General features: G+C 55.0%; 2 protein-coding genes across 13 annotated transcripts in view; both read right to left on the bottom strand.

Moving 5' to 3' along the window:
- Positions 1-365: 365 nt before the first annotated feature.
- Positions 366-5,585, bottom strand: DDX41 (DEAD-box helicase 41). The gene is made up of 17 exons (XM_019711036.2): positions 5,450-5,585; positions 5,256-5,366; positions 4,828-4,987; positions 4,679-4,753; positions 4,490-4,550; positions 4,225-4,361; positions 3,762-3,834; positions 3,484-3,637; positions 3,270-3,406; positions 2,354-2,516; positions 2,110-2,241; positions 1,776-1,847; positions 1,551-1,647; positions 1,263-1,412; positions 1,101-1,172; positions 888-998; positions 366-723 (listed from the first exon to the last, which is right to left on the bottom strand). The coding sequence occupies exons 1-17, from the start codon at positions 5,474-5,476 to the stop codon at positions 587-589; spliced, it is 1,869 nt and encodes a 622-aa protein (XP_019566595.2). The 5' UTR covers positions 5,477-5,585; the 3' UTR covers positions 366-586.
- A 4,797-nt stretch (positions 5,586-10,382) lies between these two features.
- The window catches only part of FAM193B (family with sequence similarity 193 member B), a 30,419-nt gene continuing 22,365 nt past the window's right edge, over positions 10,383-18,436 (bottom strand). For all 12 annotated transcript variants that reach the window (XM_074313391.1, XM_074313396.1, XM_074313390.1 and 9 more), the window contains 4 exons: positions 12,820-13,834; positions 12,615-12,690; positions 11,740-11,837; positions 10,383-10,763 (listed from right to left, as the gene is read on the bottom strand). In XM_074313391.1, the coding sequence (XP_074169492.1) occupies positions 11,741-11,837; positions 12,615-12,690; positions 12,820-13,834 (1,188 nt within the window). In that variant the 3' untranslated portion in view covers positions 10,383-10,763; position 11,740. The remainder of the gene's footprint in view (positions 10,764-11,739; positions 11,838-12,614; positions 12,691-12,819; positions 13,835-18,436) is intronic.

Raw genomic sequence — 18,436 nt, 5'->3', positions numbered from 1 at the left:
CCTCCTGGGAGCCTGCACAGGTGGGCAAGCAGGCAGGGGGCCTGAGGCTGGAAGTCACCTCCCAAGGGGCCCCAGAAGCCCCAGGAGCATCATACAACCGACATGAAGAGGGAGGCTGGGGCAGGGCTGGAGGTTAGATAGCCAACCAGAGACCCGAAAAGCCGACCAACGATTTTCCCTCATCCACCAATGTGGTCCCTCTGAGTCACAAATCCAGCTGGCACAGAGCGGGGTCCAGCTAGGCGGCTCCTTCCACAACCAGACCGGCGGGGTGTTGGCCAAGGTGGGTGAGATGCCCAGGCCCTGGAGGTCAGTGAGGCTACCAGGAAGCAGGGGGAGGACGAGGTGAAACGCAGAGGCAGGGCTGGGGCTCAGACCACAGAGGCTTGTACTTTAATGGCAGCTCGGGTAAAGGGAAGCAAAAATAGTAATTCTGGGGGCACAGGGAACAGGCGGCCAGGCGCGGCCTGGGCCAGCCCAGGCCAGCTGGGCTGCGGATGCTGGCTTCTTGTCCAGGGAGCTGGTATGTGGGAGGCGGCTGGAACCTGGGGATTGAGGCCTCTGGAGAGAAGAGGGCGGCAGGCAGCTAGAAGTCCATGGAGCTGTGGGCCAGGTAGTCCTTGCGGCCAATGTTGCTGACCTGCTTGGTCTGCATGGCCTCGAGTTTGGGGCAGTCGGTGATTCGATGGCCCAGGCCCCCGCAGAAGGCACAGCCACGCTCTCCTGGGCGCATGGGGTATGGGGGGAGGAGGTCAGCATGGTGACAGGGCCAGGCTCCACGCCCCAGACCTTGGTCCCCCCCAAGCCCCCCTGTCCCCTGATGGGCAGAGTAGATCTGGTGTTCCCGTCATGCCCCCCTGGACTAGCGTCCCCCGCTCTGCAGTTACCTCCAATGTCCAGCATGGACTCATCCCCGCAGTGCAGCACTTGTAGTACCGGTGGCACCTTCTGCTTGGCCTCCAGCAGCAGGGCTTTGAGGTCCATCAGCACTGACTCGTCTGTGGGGCAGTGGGGCACCATTAGGTCCCACCCTGGACCCTGTAACCAGGGCCTGGAAGACCCAGGGGATCCAGGACCCCAGGGGGCCCTGGGGTACTCACCACAGGCCTTGTTGATGAAGGTGGTAGCAATGCCTGTGTTTCCTGAGCGCCCAGTACGGCCGATTCTGTGCACTGCAGAGAGAGGGGACAGCGTCTGGCCCACTGCCTGGGGCGGGGGCCGAGCCTGCAGCCCAATCCCCCACGTGGCCCCCAAGCTCCCACCGTAGTTCTCGATCTCCTCAGGCATGTCATAATTGATGACATGCTGGATGGCAGGGAAGTCCAGGCCCTTGGAGGCTACGTCTGTGGCCACTAGGACATCTTTCTTGCCCTCCCGGAAAGCCTCGATGGCCTTGGTCCGTTCCTCCTGGTCTGCAGAGGGTCAGGTGGCAGGGGTTAGAGCGATAGCAAGAGTCTGGGGAGTAGTGACAAGCCAGCCAGGCAGGGGCAGGGTTAGGTAAGGGGCTGCAATGGCAGCAGCATCCATGCCTATGCAGGCGCCACTCTGACCTTTGCCCCCATGGATGGCCACAGCCTCGACCCCCTTGAGCAACAGGTACTCGTGGATGGCGTCTACATCTGCCTTCTTCTCTGCAAAGATGAGCACCTGTCCAGGAAGGCCAATGCCAGTCACGGGCGCTGCCTCTACCCAGGTGACCTTCTCCCATGTGCTGCTCCTACTGCCCTCTTCCCTCCTCTGGGGTGTCCTGGGCCAGCCTGGCTGGCTGCACTCACGGGCGGGGGTGTCTTCTGCAGGCACTCGAGCAGGTACACCATCTTGGCCTCCTCCTTCACATATTCCACCTCCTGCCACCACAGGGCTCAGGTTAGCTGGATCTGAGAACAGCCTCACTAGCATGGCCCTGCCAGAGGCTGGGTCCCCCAATCCCAGCCGGAGGGTGACTAGTAGCCTCTTGCCACCAAAGGAAACACTAAGAATGTTTCCTTTGAATGAAACCTCCAGTGCCCACAAGGTGGACCCCCCCACCCCATTCCAATCAGCTTCAAAGGGAGCCTTGCCAGACCCCGCCCTCACAGCTGAGACTGCCCTCCAGGACTGCTTGCCCACCTGGATGACATCTAGGCTGGCGGCCCCGGCGCGCCCCACGTTGATCGTGACAGGCTTTACCAAGGCACTCTTGGCAAAGTTCTGTATCTTCTTAGGCATGGTGGCACTGAAGAGTAGGGTCTGCCGCTGGCCCTGAGGAAGAGGAGGGCAGGGGCTGAGGGCATGTGCGACAGGGTGGGCAGCGCAGAGCCTCAGGGCCCTCTGTAGTGGACGGAGGTGCGCCCTGGCCAGCAGGGAAAGGCACCTTGAAGTAGGAGAAGATGGTGCGGATGTCACCCTCGAAGCCCATGTCGATCATGCGGTCAGCCTCGTCCAGAGCCAGGTAGCGGCAGATGTCCAGGCTGACCATCTTCTTCTGCAGCAGGTCCATGAGGCGCCCAGGGGTGGCCACCATCATGTGCACACCACTGGGGACCAAGGAGAGACCCTGTTCAGCCTGACCTAGAGGCTGGTGTTCCACCTTCTCTGCCCTTGGGTCCCCTTCCTGTTACTGCTCACCTGTCCCCTCCTCGTCACCCCCAGCACCTTGCCCTATGTACAGCACACATCTCTCCTGGAGGGGGCTGCAGCCTTCCTGACCAACCAAGTGCTCCAGAGCTCTCCCTAGCCACACGGTCACCTCTGCCTGGCGAATCCTTCTGCTGCGTCCTCCTCTCACTCCCAGGAGGCTGCTGCCTGAGTCTCCAGACAGGTCTCAGACTGCACCCTGCCTCCGCAGGCCTTGAAGGGCTCACTTTCCTGGTTCGCTGAATTCAACTGTTCTGTGTCTGCACCATCCCTGAAACTGGGACTGGGGCTGGCCTGTCTGCGACCCCAAACAACTGGTGATGTCTTCTGGGGACTGCACTGTGTGGCAAGGGCACAGGTCCAACCAGTGCCTCAACCTCCTTGCTGGGCTACACATTGAACCACCCTGACCTTCCGGGACATCCCGGGCTCCCAGCCGCTGCGCCTTCTGCCTGGAATGACCCCAATCCATCTGCGCTGCCCCCACAGTCTCTCACTACATCCCTCTGTTCCACCCCAAATGACCACCCCATTAGACTGGGGGCTGGGCCCACAGGAGGCCTCCGCAAGGATCTGTGAGTAGCTAAAACACAAGGTCCTTTGGTTTATCTAGCGGCTGTGGGGTGGCCCTGGGTGGGGGTGCCTGTGCTCACTGTCGGATGGTCTCCATCTGCTCTTTGACAGACATGCCCCCGATGCACAGCGCACAGCGCAGGAGTGATGAGCTGTCCTCCTGCAGCAGGCGGCAGTAATACTCCAGGATGCCATGGGTCTGCCGGGCCAGCTCTCGCTGCAGGTACAGGGGCAGGGGCTGGTACCAGAAGGCAGTCTTCCTGGTGCGCTGCCCTCCAGGCCAGCCTATCTTACCGAGGGGCAGATAATGAGTCCATAGGGCCCTTCGTGCTTGGAGAAAGGCAATCTCTTCTCTTGTTCCAGGCAAAACATGATGACGGGCAAAGTGAACACCAGGGTCTTGCCTGACCCAGTGAAGGCAATGCCTATCATGTCGCGGCCGGACAGACTGTTGGGAGAGGATGGGCCTGAGTCGGGTTCGGCAGAACACAGGGACTGCGTCTCCAGATGGCTGTCCAGTGACTGCTCCCGGCTGTCACCGCCCTCCCCAGAACCCCCACGTCCATACTTACATGGTGGGGATGCCCTGGATCTGAATCGGCGTTGGGTGGTGGATGCCCTTCTTCTTCAGGCCTCTCAGGATGGCTATGGGAAACAACACTGTGTCGCACAGGGACTTCATCAGGCCCCAAAGCCTATAAAATGGGCTCTGTCCCTCTCAAGTTACAAGTGTTGAAACTGAGGCCCAGAGAAAGAGAGCAAGGGAAAGACACACAGGCCCCAGGATAAGTGGAGGCTGGACCCGCACCCAGGTCTAAGGCCAGCACCACTTATCCACTAAAGTCTCTAATGGCACAAAACAGGGACTATGTACAGCTGGGAGAACTGAAAAAGGAGCCGAAAGGAACTGCTTCTTAAATCCCTCCATCCCCACTGGCTGTATTACAGCTGCGGAGCTTAGTGAGAGATGGGACACAACCTCACAGACAGACGTTTGACTATCAAAGTGTGGTACCTCTCCCAGTCCCCAGGTACCTGCAGGAAATTTCATTTCCTTGAAGCTCTTGATGGGTGGTGGGATACCATCTCCTTCCACCAGGATGTGGTACTTCCTCCGTACACGCTCATGCCGCTCTTCAGACATGCTCAGGACGTAACGCGGGGGTGTCCAACTTTGGGTGGGAGGCAGAAGTCAAGAGAGGCCCTGGGGCATAGCTGGCGTTGGGGTTTTCCTGCCAGTCTCAGCCACATCCCATCCCAAGTAAGGGTGACTACCTTTTCCCAAACTGGAAAGAGGTACCTGGTTTTGATGGGATCGTCGTATGTGATTCCCTTAGCCATCTCCTTCACTGACATCAGGGCTGAGGAGACAGATGGTGCTCAGAGCTGGCACCTGCTTCCCAGACGCCAGGCCCCTTGAGATATGACATTCCTGGGGTTGGGGCAGGAGGCTCAGTACACTTCCTCCCTGCCCCAGCTACAACTGTACCTCTGCCCTCGGCCACACTCTCCAGGATCTTCTCCTCTTCCTTCAGCTGCTTCTCCTTGGCAGACTCCTTGCGGGCTGAGGAAAAAAGCAGACGATGTCAGCAGACCAAAGGGCGCACCAAGCCCAGCCTCCGCAGCTGCTGAGCCTACCTTCAGCCTTCTCTTTGAGGTGCTGGTGCTGATCCAGGAGGCTGACGTTGGACTGAGGGCCCAGCGGGATGTCGTCCTCATCTCCCCGGGGCTCACTGCCGCTGTCCTGCTGTTCTTCCTCCGCGGCTCCCTTGCGCCTTCGCTGCAGCAGCTTCTGGAGCTGAGGTTCCACCAGCGTCCCTCAGAGCCAAGCCCAACACAGAGTGGGGCATCGGGCCCAGGAGCTGCGTCAGGACCCTGGCTTTTGGGAGAGGGTCCTGTGCCCCGAGGCGCAGAGCTACCTTGCCTCTCAGATCAGGTCGCCAGTCCCTCGTGTGCCTGGGGGCCACACTCCCGTGTAGACACCTCACCCCGCAGACCAGGGGTCACCATCCCACTGCGAAACCCCCACCCGCGCCCTCACTCGTCCTCCGACCCGGGGCCCTCACCAGCAGTTGCCGACGCTGTCGCAACGGCACGTAGGGCACGTAGTCCTCGTCGTCCTCATCCTCTGCCTCGGAGCGGCTTCCTGTGGCAGTCGCCTCGTCGGTGCGAGCCCGCTGCAGAGACACACAAGTCAAGTCCGGAACCCTCAGCCTTCACTGAGTATCGCCACCAGCGCGGATCACAACCTAGCTCCCACCTTCCGTTCGGGTTCCGACTCCTCCATCCTTCGCTGCACGCATGCGCACCACGGCGAAACCCCCGCCTTATCTCCAAGACCCAATCATATGTGAAGAGCGGACGTCGGTGCCTAGCAACGACAGCTGAGTGCCGGATCGCACCGAGGGACAAACTTCCTACTGAGCTGCTGCCCTGAGCGCGCGCGGCGTCCATGTTCCCTGAGTGGCGACGCAGCTATTGCCGGTTTGAGGGCGAAAACATCCGGCAAAGCATTATGGGATGCTGGAGGATTTGGAGCTTGCGCTAAAGCAGGAGTGTCCAAACTACGGCCCGGAGGGCCAACTGCAGCTGAGATCCACTTTTAATTGGCCCCCAGCAAATTCCAAAAATATACCAGAATATGGCCCACACATGAAACCTGGCGGTATTGCATTTCTTGGTTTTAACTCTAGGTGGAGCTACTGAGTTGATCAAGGCAGTTCCTCTACAAAACGAAATTAAGGAAAGAAAAATTTTGCCATAGGGCACTGAAAATGACAACACCAAAAAAATGCAAGATGGCAAGTGAGTGTAGAAAATTTCAGACACGGTGGGAAAATGAATACGTCTTTATGGAAGTCAAGGGGAAGTGTGTGTGTTTGATTTGTAATGAGAGTGTCGCAGTGATGAAGGAGTACAATGTAAGAGGACACTACGAAACCAAACATCAGACCTACTTGTCCTACCTACCCTGGTGTGGAACGAGAACAGAAGGTTAAGCAGATGACAACTAGCTTCCTTACTCAACAACAGTATTTTTCCTGTGCCAAAAAAACTCAAGAAAATGCCACAATAGCCAGCTATGAGGTGGCTCCACTCATTGCCCAGCATGGGAAGGCTTTGTCAGATGGTGAATTTATAAAACAGTGCCTCACTAAAGTCGCAGGAATAATGTGCCCAGAAAAAAGTCAAGAATTCGACAGCGTTAGCCTATCAAGAAACACAGCTGTGTGGCGAATCGAAGATTTGTCGGCCAACATAAAACATCAACTGTCAGACAAAACGTGTGCTTTTGATTTCTACTCCATTGCACATGATGAGAGCAGACGCCACGGATACTGCACAGTTATTCATTTTTGTGCGGGGAGTTGACAATAACTTTTGCGTTACGGGGGAGCTGCTTGATCCCAGCAGTCTAGATACCACAACAATGGGTAAAGACATTTTTGAAGCTGTGTCAAATGCAATTGGCAAAATAGGACTTAAATGGGACAAGTTGTGTGGAGTTACAAGGGATGGATCTCCAGCTATGACAGGCAAGCGCAAAGGAATGGCCTCTATGGTGTGTGCCCAGGTGCAGGAGAGCGGAGGTGAGGCAGTTAAAATGCGCTGTATTATCCACCAAGAAGCACTCTGTGCCAAGACAGTACAGCTCAGCGACGTGATGAACACTGTTGTGAAAACGGTAAACATAATTAGAGTATGAGCACTCTACCACAGAGAATTTCAAACTTTCTTACCTGACGTTGATGCTGAATATGGGGACCTGCTCTACCATGCAGAAGTGCGCTGGTTAAGTCGCAGCTCCATGCTTCGGCGGTTTTATTCTCTGAGATCAGAAATTGACCAGTTTTTGAAAGAAAAGGACCGACCTCTTCACGAGCTGAGTGACCCTCTATGTTTGGCAGACCTGGCGTTTTTAGTTGATTTAACTGAACACCTCAACACACTCAACAAAAACCTACAAGGCAAAGACCAACTCGTACCGCATCTTCACGCACACATGAAAGCATTCTGTGTGAAGCTCCAAGTGTTTGAGGCACAGTTGCGCACCTTCAATGTCGCGCACTTCCCCACACTGTCCGAAATCAGATCTGCGTTTCCAAAGGCCGATCTCTCTGATAAAAAGGGGAAATATGTGTCTGTGATCACATGTCTCATGACAGAATTTTCTCAGGGCTTCCAAGATTTTTCTACCATTGAGAACGATATCAAGCTATTCGCGACTCCCTTCGTGATAAATGCATAAGAAGTAGAAGAGAGTCTACAATTAGAACTTATAGAAATGCAGTGTGATGATTCTCTGAAGAATCAACACCAGCTTCTCTCCTTACCTGACTTCTCCCGGAGCTTGGAAGAAGCCAAGTTTCCTCTGATGAGACGCCACGCAAAAAGAATGATGAGTCTGTTCGGCTCAACATACATATGTGAACAAACGTTTTCTCTGATGAGGCTGAACAAAAGCAGATTGAGAAACAAAATGACCAACGACCATCTCTGTGACGTCCTTTGCATCTCAACTACAAAACTGACTCTGGACCTGCCAGCAATCGTGCAGGCCAAAGCGCAACTTCATTTTTCCCACTGAGCGCAACCATGTTCCCCTGAGTTCAAAATATATTACATGTTCCATGTGTTATTAAGCCCTATTACTTAATAAATGTAATCATTTTATGTTGATAGCATTTTTAAAACAAATATTAGTCGATCTGTTTACAATCCAAACTTATTTGCATAACAAGCTTGAAATATAGTATATAATTTATTTTATATCCCCACCCCCTCCAGGTCTGTCAAGAAGGACCACCATCCAGAAGCAATCAGAGGCAACTATTTTGAGAATGAACTGCCGTTTTTGTTATTAAAAAAAAGTCCCATTCATGAAAAGCAGTGTTGTAGGCTGGTTGATTTAGTTTACTTAAATAAACCAGGTGAGGCAATATGTACTTCACCTCGAGTGAGTGGCCCGGCTGTTTGTGTATTTTACCGCATATGGCCCTTGGTGAAAAAATATTGGACACCCCTGTGCTAAAGGCTGAATCAAGCCCGGTGGTGGGAGAGGCACCCCAAGGGAAGACCGCGGATCCCGTCAGGTACCCAGCCACGCCCAGACTATGACGTCTCCTGGCGCACCCTCTAGTGGCCAGGGAGCTCCAGGACCCGACCGACTGGGCCCGGGGCACGGGGGTGCTGCTTGCGGAACAGTTGACTCAAGCACTGAGGCTGACTGGTGTCCTCATCTATGTGAGACAACATCTATGTTCAGAGTAGTGAGGGGTAAATAAAATACTGATGATGGTGAGGGTCTGTACATATGTGTGTAAATGCTTATGGTAAATGCTGTAATCGAGCTCAGAGTGCCTCGCTGCCTGGAGAACCAGAGGCTTCCAGGAGACAGTGGATCTGAGCTTCCAGAGAAGTGTGGAATCTCAGAGCAGGAAGTGGAGAGGACGAGGCTTCCTGAAAGAGGGTACAGCAGGAGTGGTCTGGCCATGTACAAGTGCACAGATTCCTAGGGAATAAAGAGATCGCTTGGCCCACATGGGGTGGGGATAGCCAGAGCAAGGGTGGGAGAGGTAGATAGGGCCCAGAGCATGTGGGGCCCCGTCGGAATAATTTTATCACTGGGGACTTTAAGAAGAGTGGTGGTCAATGCTGTCCTTTCCTTCTTCATGTATTTCATATGAGCCTGTGCTGGGCATTGTGTATTGAGTGCTGAAGCAGATAAAGATGGGCAAGACACAAACCTGGCTTGTGAGATTACAGATTTGTTGAGGAGACAGAAATATAGCTAACCAGTTTTGAGGTTAAGAAGTAGCAAAAGACAGGCAGGTACCACTTTGAAATGATCACAACGGCAGGGCAAACTGATTGGCAGTAAAAGTGGCCTCTCAACTGGGATGTGAAGGATAAGCAGGAATTCACAAAGTGTAGTCTGGGATTAGGGAAGTGTGTGAGCAAAAGTTGAGAGATCTAAGGGTGCTAGGCCTCGCTGGTGACGGAGGTTGCAGGTGTGGCTGGAGGCAGAGGCTAGGCATGGAGGGCCCCAAATGCCACTCGCAGAAGTCCTCCTCTGTAGGAAAAGCGACTGCTGTAATCAGGCCTTCAATTTTCGAACAATGCAGAATTTTAAATAGCTATGCTAATTCAACTGCATGGCAGGAGCCTGGTGCCAAGAGTTGAAGTGTGAGAGGAACACAGGTAATACACAGAAAAAGGTTTCACAGGGGAGTGCCCACACTTCCCTGGGGGTTGGGAAAGGCCAGGGACCAGGAATTGTGAGCATGTGGGCAATGCTGTTTCACTTCTTTAGAAGAGAAAGCTGGTACTGCCTGCCAGTCCATGGTGGGGCTCCACCAGGTGGGGTTGGGGGAGGGAATAGCAAGCGGTTTCTGATCTGGCTCCCCGCACTCCGTAGAGGGTTCTTAGTGACTGTGTGGCCCCTGCCTCCACCGCCCCCCACATTAGCTCAAGTTAAGAGCTGGTTTTAGGGGAGAAAACGACATTGGGGGGAGTTGGGACACACGGGTATGCTGCATTTTTAGCAAACCTAGCATATTAATATCTGAATTTACAAAACAGATCCATGGAAGTGGGGGGAGGTAGTTTGCTTTACTTTACAGAAGGGTTCATTATCCTCTTAACTCTCAAGCACTTAAGCTACATGTCTCATTCCCATTTGAAAGTCAGACTCAATTTATAAAAACTCCATCTACCCCCCACTTCCCATGATAACCCTAAACATCTGGGCTACACATGCACAGTCCATAAAGACCTCAAGCCTCTCCCAGGCCCCTTCTTATGTCAGCTGCCCAGAGACCAAGTCCCATCGCTCCAACTCACCCATCTTGCAGAGGGGGAAACAGACCCAGTGCGGGGAAGGGGCTGCTCCCATACGATTGCTCCCAACAGGAGGAAAAGGCAAGCGGCAGTCATACGGGCCTGTGTTCTAACCCTGTGAGCTAGACTGAGCTCACTCAAGTCATTTTCCTGTCTTAGCTTTAGTTTCCTTATCTATAAAATGGGATAACAGTCCTACTTAGAACTGCTGCAAGAATTATGTGGAAACAATGCCAAACCACTGACACACAGCAAGTACATGCTTAACAAGGTGAGAGACTAAGACAGACCCGTGCTTCTGATTACATCCCTCAGCTCACCCTTGACCCAGCCCAGCAAACGAAACACACAACTCTGTGTCCAAATGTTGCTTTATCTTTCGGCAGGAAAGATCTTCACAGTATCAAAAGTAAAGAATTAAAAAATAAAATAAAACAAACAAAAAAACAAACACAAAAAGAGCAGTGTTGGGCCAGCAGCCCCCGCCCACAGGCCAGCCCAGCCCCCAGACTCTGAGTGTGGAGGCCGCGTAGCACCAGGAGGCGGCTCTGTGGAGGTCCTGAGGGGTCCCAGCCCGGCTCAGCATCCATTCAGCTTTTGGTTGGACCGGGATGGCGGGGAGCAGCGAGGGTCTTGGGCAGGTGGGTGGGGCTGTGGAGGACGAGGAAACTGTAGACCTTCAGCTGGCAGTCAGGGGTCTCAGGAGACCATGAAGAAACTGGACCCGGCAGGAGCTGCGAATACAGAAGAGCACGGCCACACGGTGAGAGCAATGGCCTCCCCATGCCGGCTCTGGGTCTCCATAGGTCCCCGTGGAGGCAGGAACAGCATCAAGGGTAGGGGATCTTGACCCAAAAAGGGACTACGAGACTCAGCAGAGAATCCAGGAAGTCTGCTGCCCTGGCCAGACAGGAGGAGGGCAGGTGAGGACATCAGCCCCCGTTTCCTGTTGCCTTAAGGACAGCTATGTGATTGTCAGTCAGAAAAGGCCTGAGCCCAGAGACACAGCTGAGCCCTAATGCACAGCCATTAGGCCTCAAAGCCAGCACCAAAGCGTGCCCGCCAGCGACCCTTCTCTCCTGTCCTATAGTTCTCACCCCAGTGCCTCCTGCTCTATTCTCATCCAAAACATCATCTGACAGGTCAACGATTCAGACAGAAGGGCCTATGCAGGTGGCTGGGAGGGGAGGCTAGGTCTCTTCTTCCAGAAGGCGGCTTCACTATTAATTTCTTCGTGAAACCTGCCCTGTTTGGGCCTAAATGACCTCCAAGGCCTTGGTCTAGCTCAGCTGCCACGCTGCTCCCTTGGGGCTGGCCCTGGCAGCATGCACGAGGAGCTGGGCCCAGCAAGTGAGATTCAACACCGAGGCTAATAACGTCAGCGGTAGGGGCAGCCCTCGGGGGCCCACGGCTGTTGGGCACATTGGGAGGAAGTTGGCAGGGGAAGTGGGGGCCTGGTGGAGATACCCCAGGGGATGGCAGTGCAGGAAGGGACGCTTCAGGAACAACGGCAGGGGGGCCTGACCCAGGGAGGAGTAATGGAAGGACAGGGCTGCGGGAGAAGAGATGGGTCCTGCGCTGCGGAGAACAGAGCCTGCTGGGCTGTCATTGTGAAGACGGAGGGGCCAGGGCGGCAAGCCTCAGCCCTACTGTAGCCCTGTGCTTCAGAGCACTGGGAGGGGGTGCACGCAACACTTGGGGTCTCCATACCTCACTGAGCTGTGCTGGGAGTGGTTTTCTTGAGGCTGAAGTTGGCCCAGTTCACAGCAACTTTCTGGCGTGTTTGCTTTGCAGAATCCAAACAGAACCTGTCAGGTTTGGGGGGACAGAGGAGAAGCACAATCTACTGAACCCACCTACTGGATCTCTCTCCTAGACCCATGTGTCCTGGTCACTAAAGGAGCCGGGTCAGCTGTGCACAACCTGTCCAGGTCCTGGGTGTTGTAGTCTAGCAGGTAAGGCAACTGTGCTGGCTAGGGGGGCTTCCTGGCTGGGGTGCCACAAGCTCAGGTGGCAACGCATTAAGACAGTGATGCTGCACGGGCATTCGCCACCCCCCGCCCTGTATTTTACACTAGCTATACTGGGCTGTCTTCCGTTCCCCTCAGGACATAAGTTTCTTTCACCCTCAGACCTTTATATGTGCTGACCCCACTGTCAAAAATACCCTTTTCGTTTTTCCGGGCCAGTCATTCTTACTCCTCAGGTTTCGGCTCAGTCACCACCTCTTGTCGGAGCGCTGCCCTGGCTGCCCCCACCGCTCAGCGTGGTCTGCGGTACCCCTTCTAGCCACTGCCCAAACCCACACCCTTCCTCCTCTAACAGCACTCATTGCTGGACTATAGGTTTATGCTCTTCCCATCCAGCCTGTTTGATTTGCCTCAGCCCCTGAGCTCAGCCCAGGCAGAGCAGACAGTGCAAGTGAATCCAGTGAATGAAGCCGGAAAAGCCCTGGTTCTTGGGGGCCCTGACATGCCTCCTTCGCCTGGTCCCTTGCACTGTCCTGCCAAGTGGCTCCCTGGGTTCCAGCAGACAGGCTGGTGGGAAACGCCTGGGAGTGCGGGGGCGGCAGTGCCCACACCTACCTCTTGAAGTATTCCACCTCCCGGTCGGTCTCATCCATCTCCACACCATCCATGTCCTTGGGCAGGAACACGTCGTCTAGGAAGACACAGCCAGGAGGGCTCAGTGCCCACAGCCAGGCCTCTGGGTCAGCGCTGCCCACACACGAGGACTGCCCTCCACCCGTGGCCTGGCGGGGCGCTCAGCCCCTGCTCCTGGGGCACTCACCCAAGGAGGCGGCTGACTTCTCCTGCTTGGTGCGGCTGCGGCGGCTGCGGCCCTTGCCCTGTGGCAAGCTCTGGGGCCTCGCTGGGCCTGGGGGCTGCACAGACTCCTGCTCCTGAGGCCGCGCCTTGGCCTCACCTGGCCAGTTTCGCCAGGAGCTGCCCTTCTCCTTGTCAGCTTTGGGGCTGTCAGCCCAGCCTGGTCCTGGCCGGCTCCCGTCTCCGGCCTCAGCACAGCTGCCCACTTTGGGAGGCTCCAGGGCCTTGCCTGGCAGCTTGGGACTGGGGGTCTGGCCCTTGGCACCAGGAGACTCCAAGCTGGCCGTGGAGCGGGGGGCTGGGCTCACCTCACTCTTCTTGGCCTGACTGCCCTGTCTCTTGCCTTTCCGTGGCTTCCCACCTGAGGCCACAGGCTCAGGCAGCTCCTGCTTGCAACTGGGGACTGCCTTTGGGCTTGGCGCCTCCGAGCTGGTGTGGCCTGGCTTGGGTGTCTTGACCCAGATCACCCGGGACAAGTTGGGCACAGTGCTGAGTCTTCTCACTAGCCCATTCTCGGGGATGATACCGGGAGGGGGGCCCCTCACCTCTGTCCACGGTGGGTGGGGGCCTCTCATTTCTGCCCACGGTGGGGCTGGCTCGCCTGGAGCTTGTAACGTGTGGTTCTGAGGGGAGCCCAAAGTCAAAGGGGACAGGTCAAGGTTGATGTCAGGCCGGTGCTCTGAGGAGCCATTGAAGTTCGAGGGGGGTAGACTCTGGGGCTCTGGCTCAGCAGCCCCGTCCTTAGAGAAGCCATTGCTGTCCACGCTGAGCTCACACACACTGAAGCTGGCGCGGATGGAGTCCTTCACGCTGTTCTTGATCTCCTGCAGACGGCTGCTCAGGAAGCTGTTGACCCGATCCAGCTCCCGGTCGGGCCACTCCAACAGCCTCTCCCTGGCAGGCCTCAGCTCCCGGCTTCCAGAAACACCACGATTCACCTGCTTCAGAGCTTCTGCTGCCAACTGGGCCTTCTCTTTTTCCTGCCAATACAAGAGGCAGTTTCAGCAAGGGCCTGGAAGCTGCCAGACACAACGTGACAACTGACACACCAGCGTGGGGCCCAGCTTTGCCACTAACTGGCTACAGGCAGTGCCTCATGATCCTGGCCCGCTCTCCCACCCTGCAGGAGTGAAGATGAAGTGCAATCAGACAGGTACGCATCTTGGGCCTGGAGGCTGTTACAGCCACAGAAGGCATGGTTTTCACAGCTTGTTCATCCAGAGCCCCAGTGACGTCTTAGGGCCTAAGGAGGCTAGACTCAAAGTGATAGGGACGTAGCTAATTGAACCTCGCCTCCCAGGCCTAAGCCTGAGCAATCCACCCATTTGCTGAGTCTCAGTGGACTCATCTGCAAAATGGGGACAATAGTTCTGAAATGAAGACCAAAGTGGGGATGCATGTGAGGAAGATGGCGACTACAGACATTCTCTCCAATTCTGCAGGTGGTAGGGGAAAAAGCCGTGCCATCATGAGGGTCTTTCAGGAAGCTGTGAGGCTGAGACTGCTCTGGAGGCTGGGAATGTGTGTGCCCTCCTAACGCTGTGTATGGGTGCCACTGAACAGGGCGAAGTTCCCATAGGAAGGCCACTCACTGCTCATTTGGCCTCAAGTAATCAAGGGCATGCCTAACGTGTGCCCCATGACACACTAGGGACAGCCACACGGGGCCCTAGGGCAAGATGTAAAAGCAGTGTCTTTGCCTGTGTGAGGCTCAGGGAGGCCAGGCCCTGCCAATCAGTGTTGACAGAGCCAGATGTGGAGAGTGAAAAAGAACGTCTGTGGGCTGAGTCACCCCTCCCCCGCCGCCCGCCCAAGCTCAAGGCACCAGCAGGCCAAGAAGGCCTTTAGAGGGAGCAGGAGACAGATGCCAAAGGCCTATAGGAAGGAGGTGGTGGTGCCATGCCAGGGGCTGCATGACTTCCACCATTTCACATATTTCTAGCGATCTGGGAATGAAGGAGAAACAGGAAGAGGAAAGTGGGGAGAGAAGAGAGGGCTTGCTATCACCTCAGAGTCAACTTAAGGAGGGTGACTCTGTGCCCAATAGGCGTGCATTTATTTGTCCTGTCGTCTTTCTTGAACACTAGCTCCACAACTGACTAGGACCACAGCTGTGAGACCTTGGACAAATCACTTCTTCTCTGAACCTTACTAACGTCATTTGTAAACTTGGGAGAAAAATGACCTACCTATACCTCACAGGGTCGCTATGGGGATACCTGAGAGGGTGTGTTCCGTTCCCTGGGTGCAACTAGGGCTGTGCCCTGGTACCGCGCTCAGGTGAGGGAGCAGCTCAGTCTGCAGCAGCGTTTCCAGCTATGCGGCCTGGAGTTCAAGGCCGTGGGTATGCACAAAGGACTGGGAGTGCCTCTCTTCACTCCTCCCCTGCACCAGAACAGCTCTGCTTTGTTAGAAACTGAGTTCCTTGCAAGACTTCATTTGCAGAAGAGCATTCTGCTGCTAAACAAAGGTGTCTGAAAACGGCTGGTGTAGAGGGAGTGATGTGGAACCACATACAATTTGGTAGCGAGAAGGGGAAAGCACAAAAACACACATTTTCTGCTCAGTACCATGAGCTAGTACTTCCCGCATGCTGTTTCATTTAATCCTCACAACTGCCTTTGTTGCATCATTAGCCTCAACTTACAGATGAGGACACTCGACTTGGGAAAGACTAAGAAACTGGCCGAAGGTTGCATGGCTAGTGAGTGGCAGAGTCAGGACAGCACACCAGCTGTGATCTGCAGAAGTTCCTGTTTTTCAGTCCTGTCTGACAATCATTTCTTGACCATCGACTCTGAGGCACTGGGCTGGGCTCTGAGAATTCAACTGTGCGGGAGACAGTCTCTGTTTGCTGACCTGACTCTGCTGGGGGAGACAGACATGCACACAGGCTGTTTAATTCTGAGTGACAGTGCCAAGAGCTACAGGGAAGAAAGCACAGGGTGCTCTGGGAACCAGGACCGGGCCCATCAGGGAGTATTTCCCAGAGGCGGTATCACCCTGAGCATGAAGGGTGGGCGGGGGGGCATTATCCTGGACAGAGACAGCAGTTTGCAGACAGAAGAGCAAGTGGAAAGGCTGGGAAATGGAAAAGCACTAAATATTTAGGGGATGCCAACCACTCAGAGGTACAGCAGGAGCCCAGATTTCTTTTGGGGGTGAGGTGGGGTGGGGGTGGGCAGGAAGGCCAGGAGGACAGACTGAAACCAAGCTGGCAAGAGCCCTGCAGGCCATGCTCGAGTCTGGGTTCAACCCTGAGGGGATGTTCAGCCACTGAAGGCTTTTTAAGGAGTGGGCGTGGGTGGAGAGAAGTGGACAGTTTGAGTGATGTAGGAGGTAGTGTGGCCAGGACGCTTGGTGGTGGATGGGGAGAACGAGATGCGTCACGAGCACAACCGCGGCCCCTGCTATGCTGCTCCGACTCCCACACGGACCGAGCGCTCACTCTGCCGAACCTTTGTGTGCATCACTCCGTTTCATTCTCGCAACAAGCTGACTTAGGTTCTATTGTTATTCTCATTTTCTGGATGAAGAAACTGAGGCTTGGAGGTTAAGTGATTTGCCCAAGGTCATACAGCAAGAGTGGCAGAACCAGGTTTCAAACTAAGGTCCAAGTGCAAGGCCCACTGCTCCCGGTCATCAGGATGCATTCCTCCCAGGGTGGCACCCAGCGTTCTGGTTCAGGCAACTGGGCAGACGGTGGGTGGTGCATCCAACTAGATAGACAACGGAGAAGGAGGGGCAGGTCTCTTTGGAGAAAGACGACAAGTTCAGTTTTGGGTGCTCTGAGTTCGAGTACCTGTGGGACGTCGTGAGGAGGTGCCCAGTAGCAGTAGCGGCCGTCACTGTGACGTGCAGGGAGGAGTAGGTGGCCATGATACCAAGCGGAAGGCACCACTATCTAGATGGCTTCTGTCTCCCAGGGAGATGTCCTCAAGGGGGAGGGTCAGGTGGAGGAAAAGGAGCACAGAAAGGAGACAGAAGGGGGGTGAGAGCATGGTGAGAACGTGCAGAGCTCAGCGTTCCCACTGTCCTCTCCTTGTCCCCGATGAGGGTGGAGGAGCCAAAGAAAAGGAGAATAAACACAAAATGGGAGACATTGCCTAGCGGACAAAGATGGAACAGGAGAGCATGGTTTGGCTTTTGAGGGGTGGAGGTGGGGGGGTAGAAAACAGTTTGCAATGAGCTGACAGAAGTAAAGACAGTGACTACAGAGAACAGTTTTCAAGAGTTGGGCTGTGATGAGGAAAGAGACGGGGTTGGATGGAAGTTGTATGCTCAGGGAAGTGGGCTTTCAAACAAGACAGCATACTGGGCACAGTGGCGTGCTGATGGGAAACAGCCCAGAGAGGCTGCAGCCACAGGGCAGGAAGTCGATGCTAGCCCGAGAGGCAGGAAAGGACTGCATGTGCCTTAGGTAGGAAAAGGGTAACTGGTCGTTCATGACAAGAAGAAAGTTTGCAGGTACAGTGAGAAGACGCTGAGTGCCTGTCCACTGGCCTCGCTAAAACAGGAAGTGAGGGTATTAGCCAAAAACTAAGGTGGGGGTGGGGAAAACCTGGAAGTTAGAGAAAAATGGCGGTCTGACAAAAGGGCTGTGAAGAACGAAGTGATGAAGAGGAAGAAGACTAGGGAGCTAGAGAGGCCTGAGAGGCAATGTGGGGCTCAGGCAAGTGGAAGGCCATGCGGCCCGGTACCACAGATAGATTCGGTGCTTTCCTTGAGGTACAGAAGGGGAGAGGCAGGTAGGGGGTGACCCAGGGCTGCGGTTTTCCTGAGTGCATGTCAATGGAAGGGCAATAGGGCAAGGAATTGAGAGGTAAGGAGTAAACGATGGTCAAGGGATGTCAGCTGGTCTGGGGAGAGGAGAAGGGGGCAGGTGGATAAAGAGGAGTGGCTGGGAGGTTATAGAGGACAGAGCTGGGGGCAGCTCCAAAGGAGCAGAGGTTAGAGTCCTGGTCTGGAAATGGTATAAGGGAGCAGAAAGACACTCAGCTTTGCTCATCTCCCGAGGTGGGAGACAATGAGCAGGCTCTACTGGATGACTCCTAGGGGAAGATGGGTTTTTGGTAGACAGCCAGATTGTAAGTCCAGGAGGTAGGTGGAGGGACATGGGAAGGAAGCTGATGTATGAACAGATAATGACCATGATCGTCTAGCACATGACATTGCAACTGCCTGCTTCCGTTGTAACCTGGCCTCTAGACTGGGCTGGACAGACAGTAGCTGTGCAGTAAGTTTCTGAGCAAGTGAGTAGTATGTGATAAATGACAGACTAGAGAGACACGCGAGATGTAGCAGGAGTACAGTGGGAGAAGTGAGCTTAGCGAGCCTGCACAAGAGGAAACAGCTGAACTGAGCTTGGAAGGAAGTTGTCAGAAGGAAAAGGAGAGGGGAGAGCCTTACGGGTGAAGGAGAAAGGGTGTGCAGCACACAGATTTATGAAAAGCACACTATCCTGGAGACTGTGAAGTGTGCTTGCTGGGACCTAACTGCCTTAAGAGGCCAGGAAAGGCCAGAGAGACCGCTGCTGCCCACTGGAACTTCTGGCCAGGCAACGCTGGAGGGAGGAAGAAAGT

The sequence above is a fragment of the Rhinolophus sinicus genome, linkage group LG10 (assembly GCF_036562045.2).
Source record: "Rhinolophus sinicus isolate RSC01 linkage group LG10, ASM3656204v1, whole genome shotgun sequence".
Lineage (NCBI taxonomy): Eukaryota > Metazoa > Chordata > Mammalia > Chiroptera > Rhinolophidae > Rhinolophus > Rhinolophus sinicus.
The sequence above is the reverse complement of the archived record's forward strand: the minus strand, read 5'-3'. Positions and strand labels throughout refer to the sequence as shown.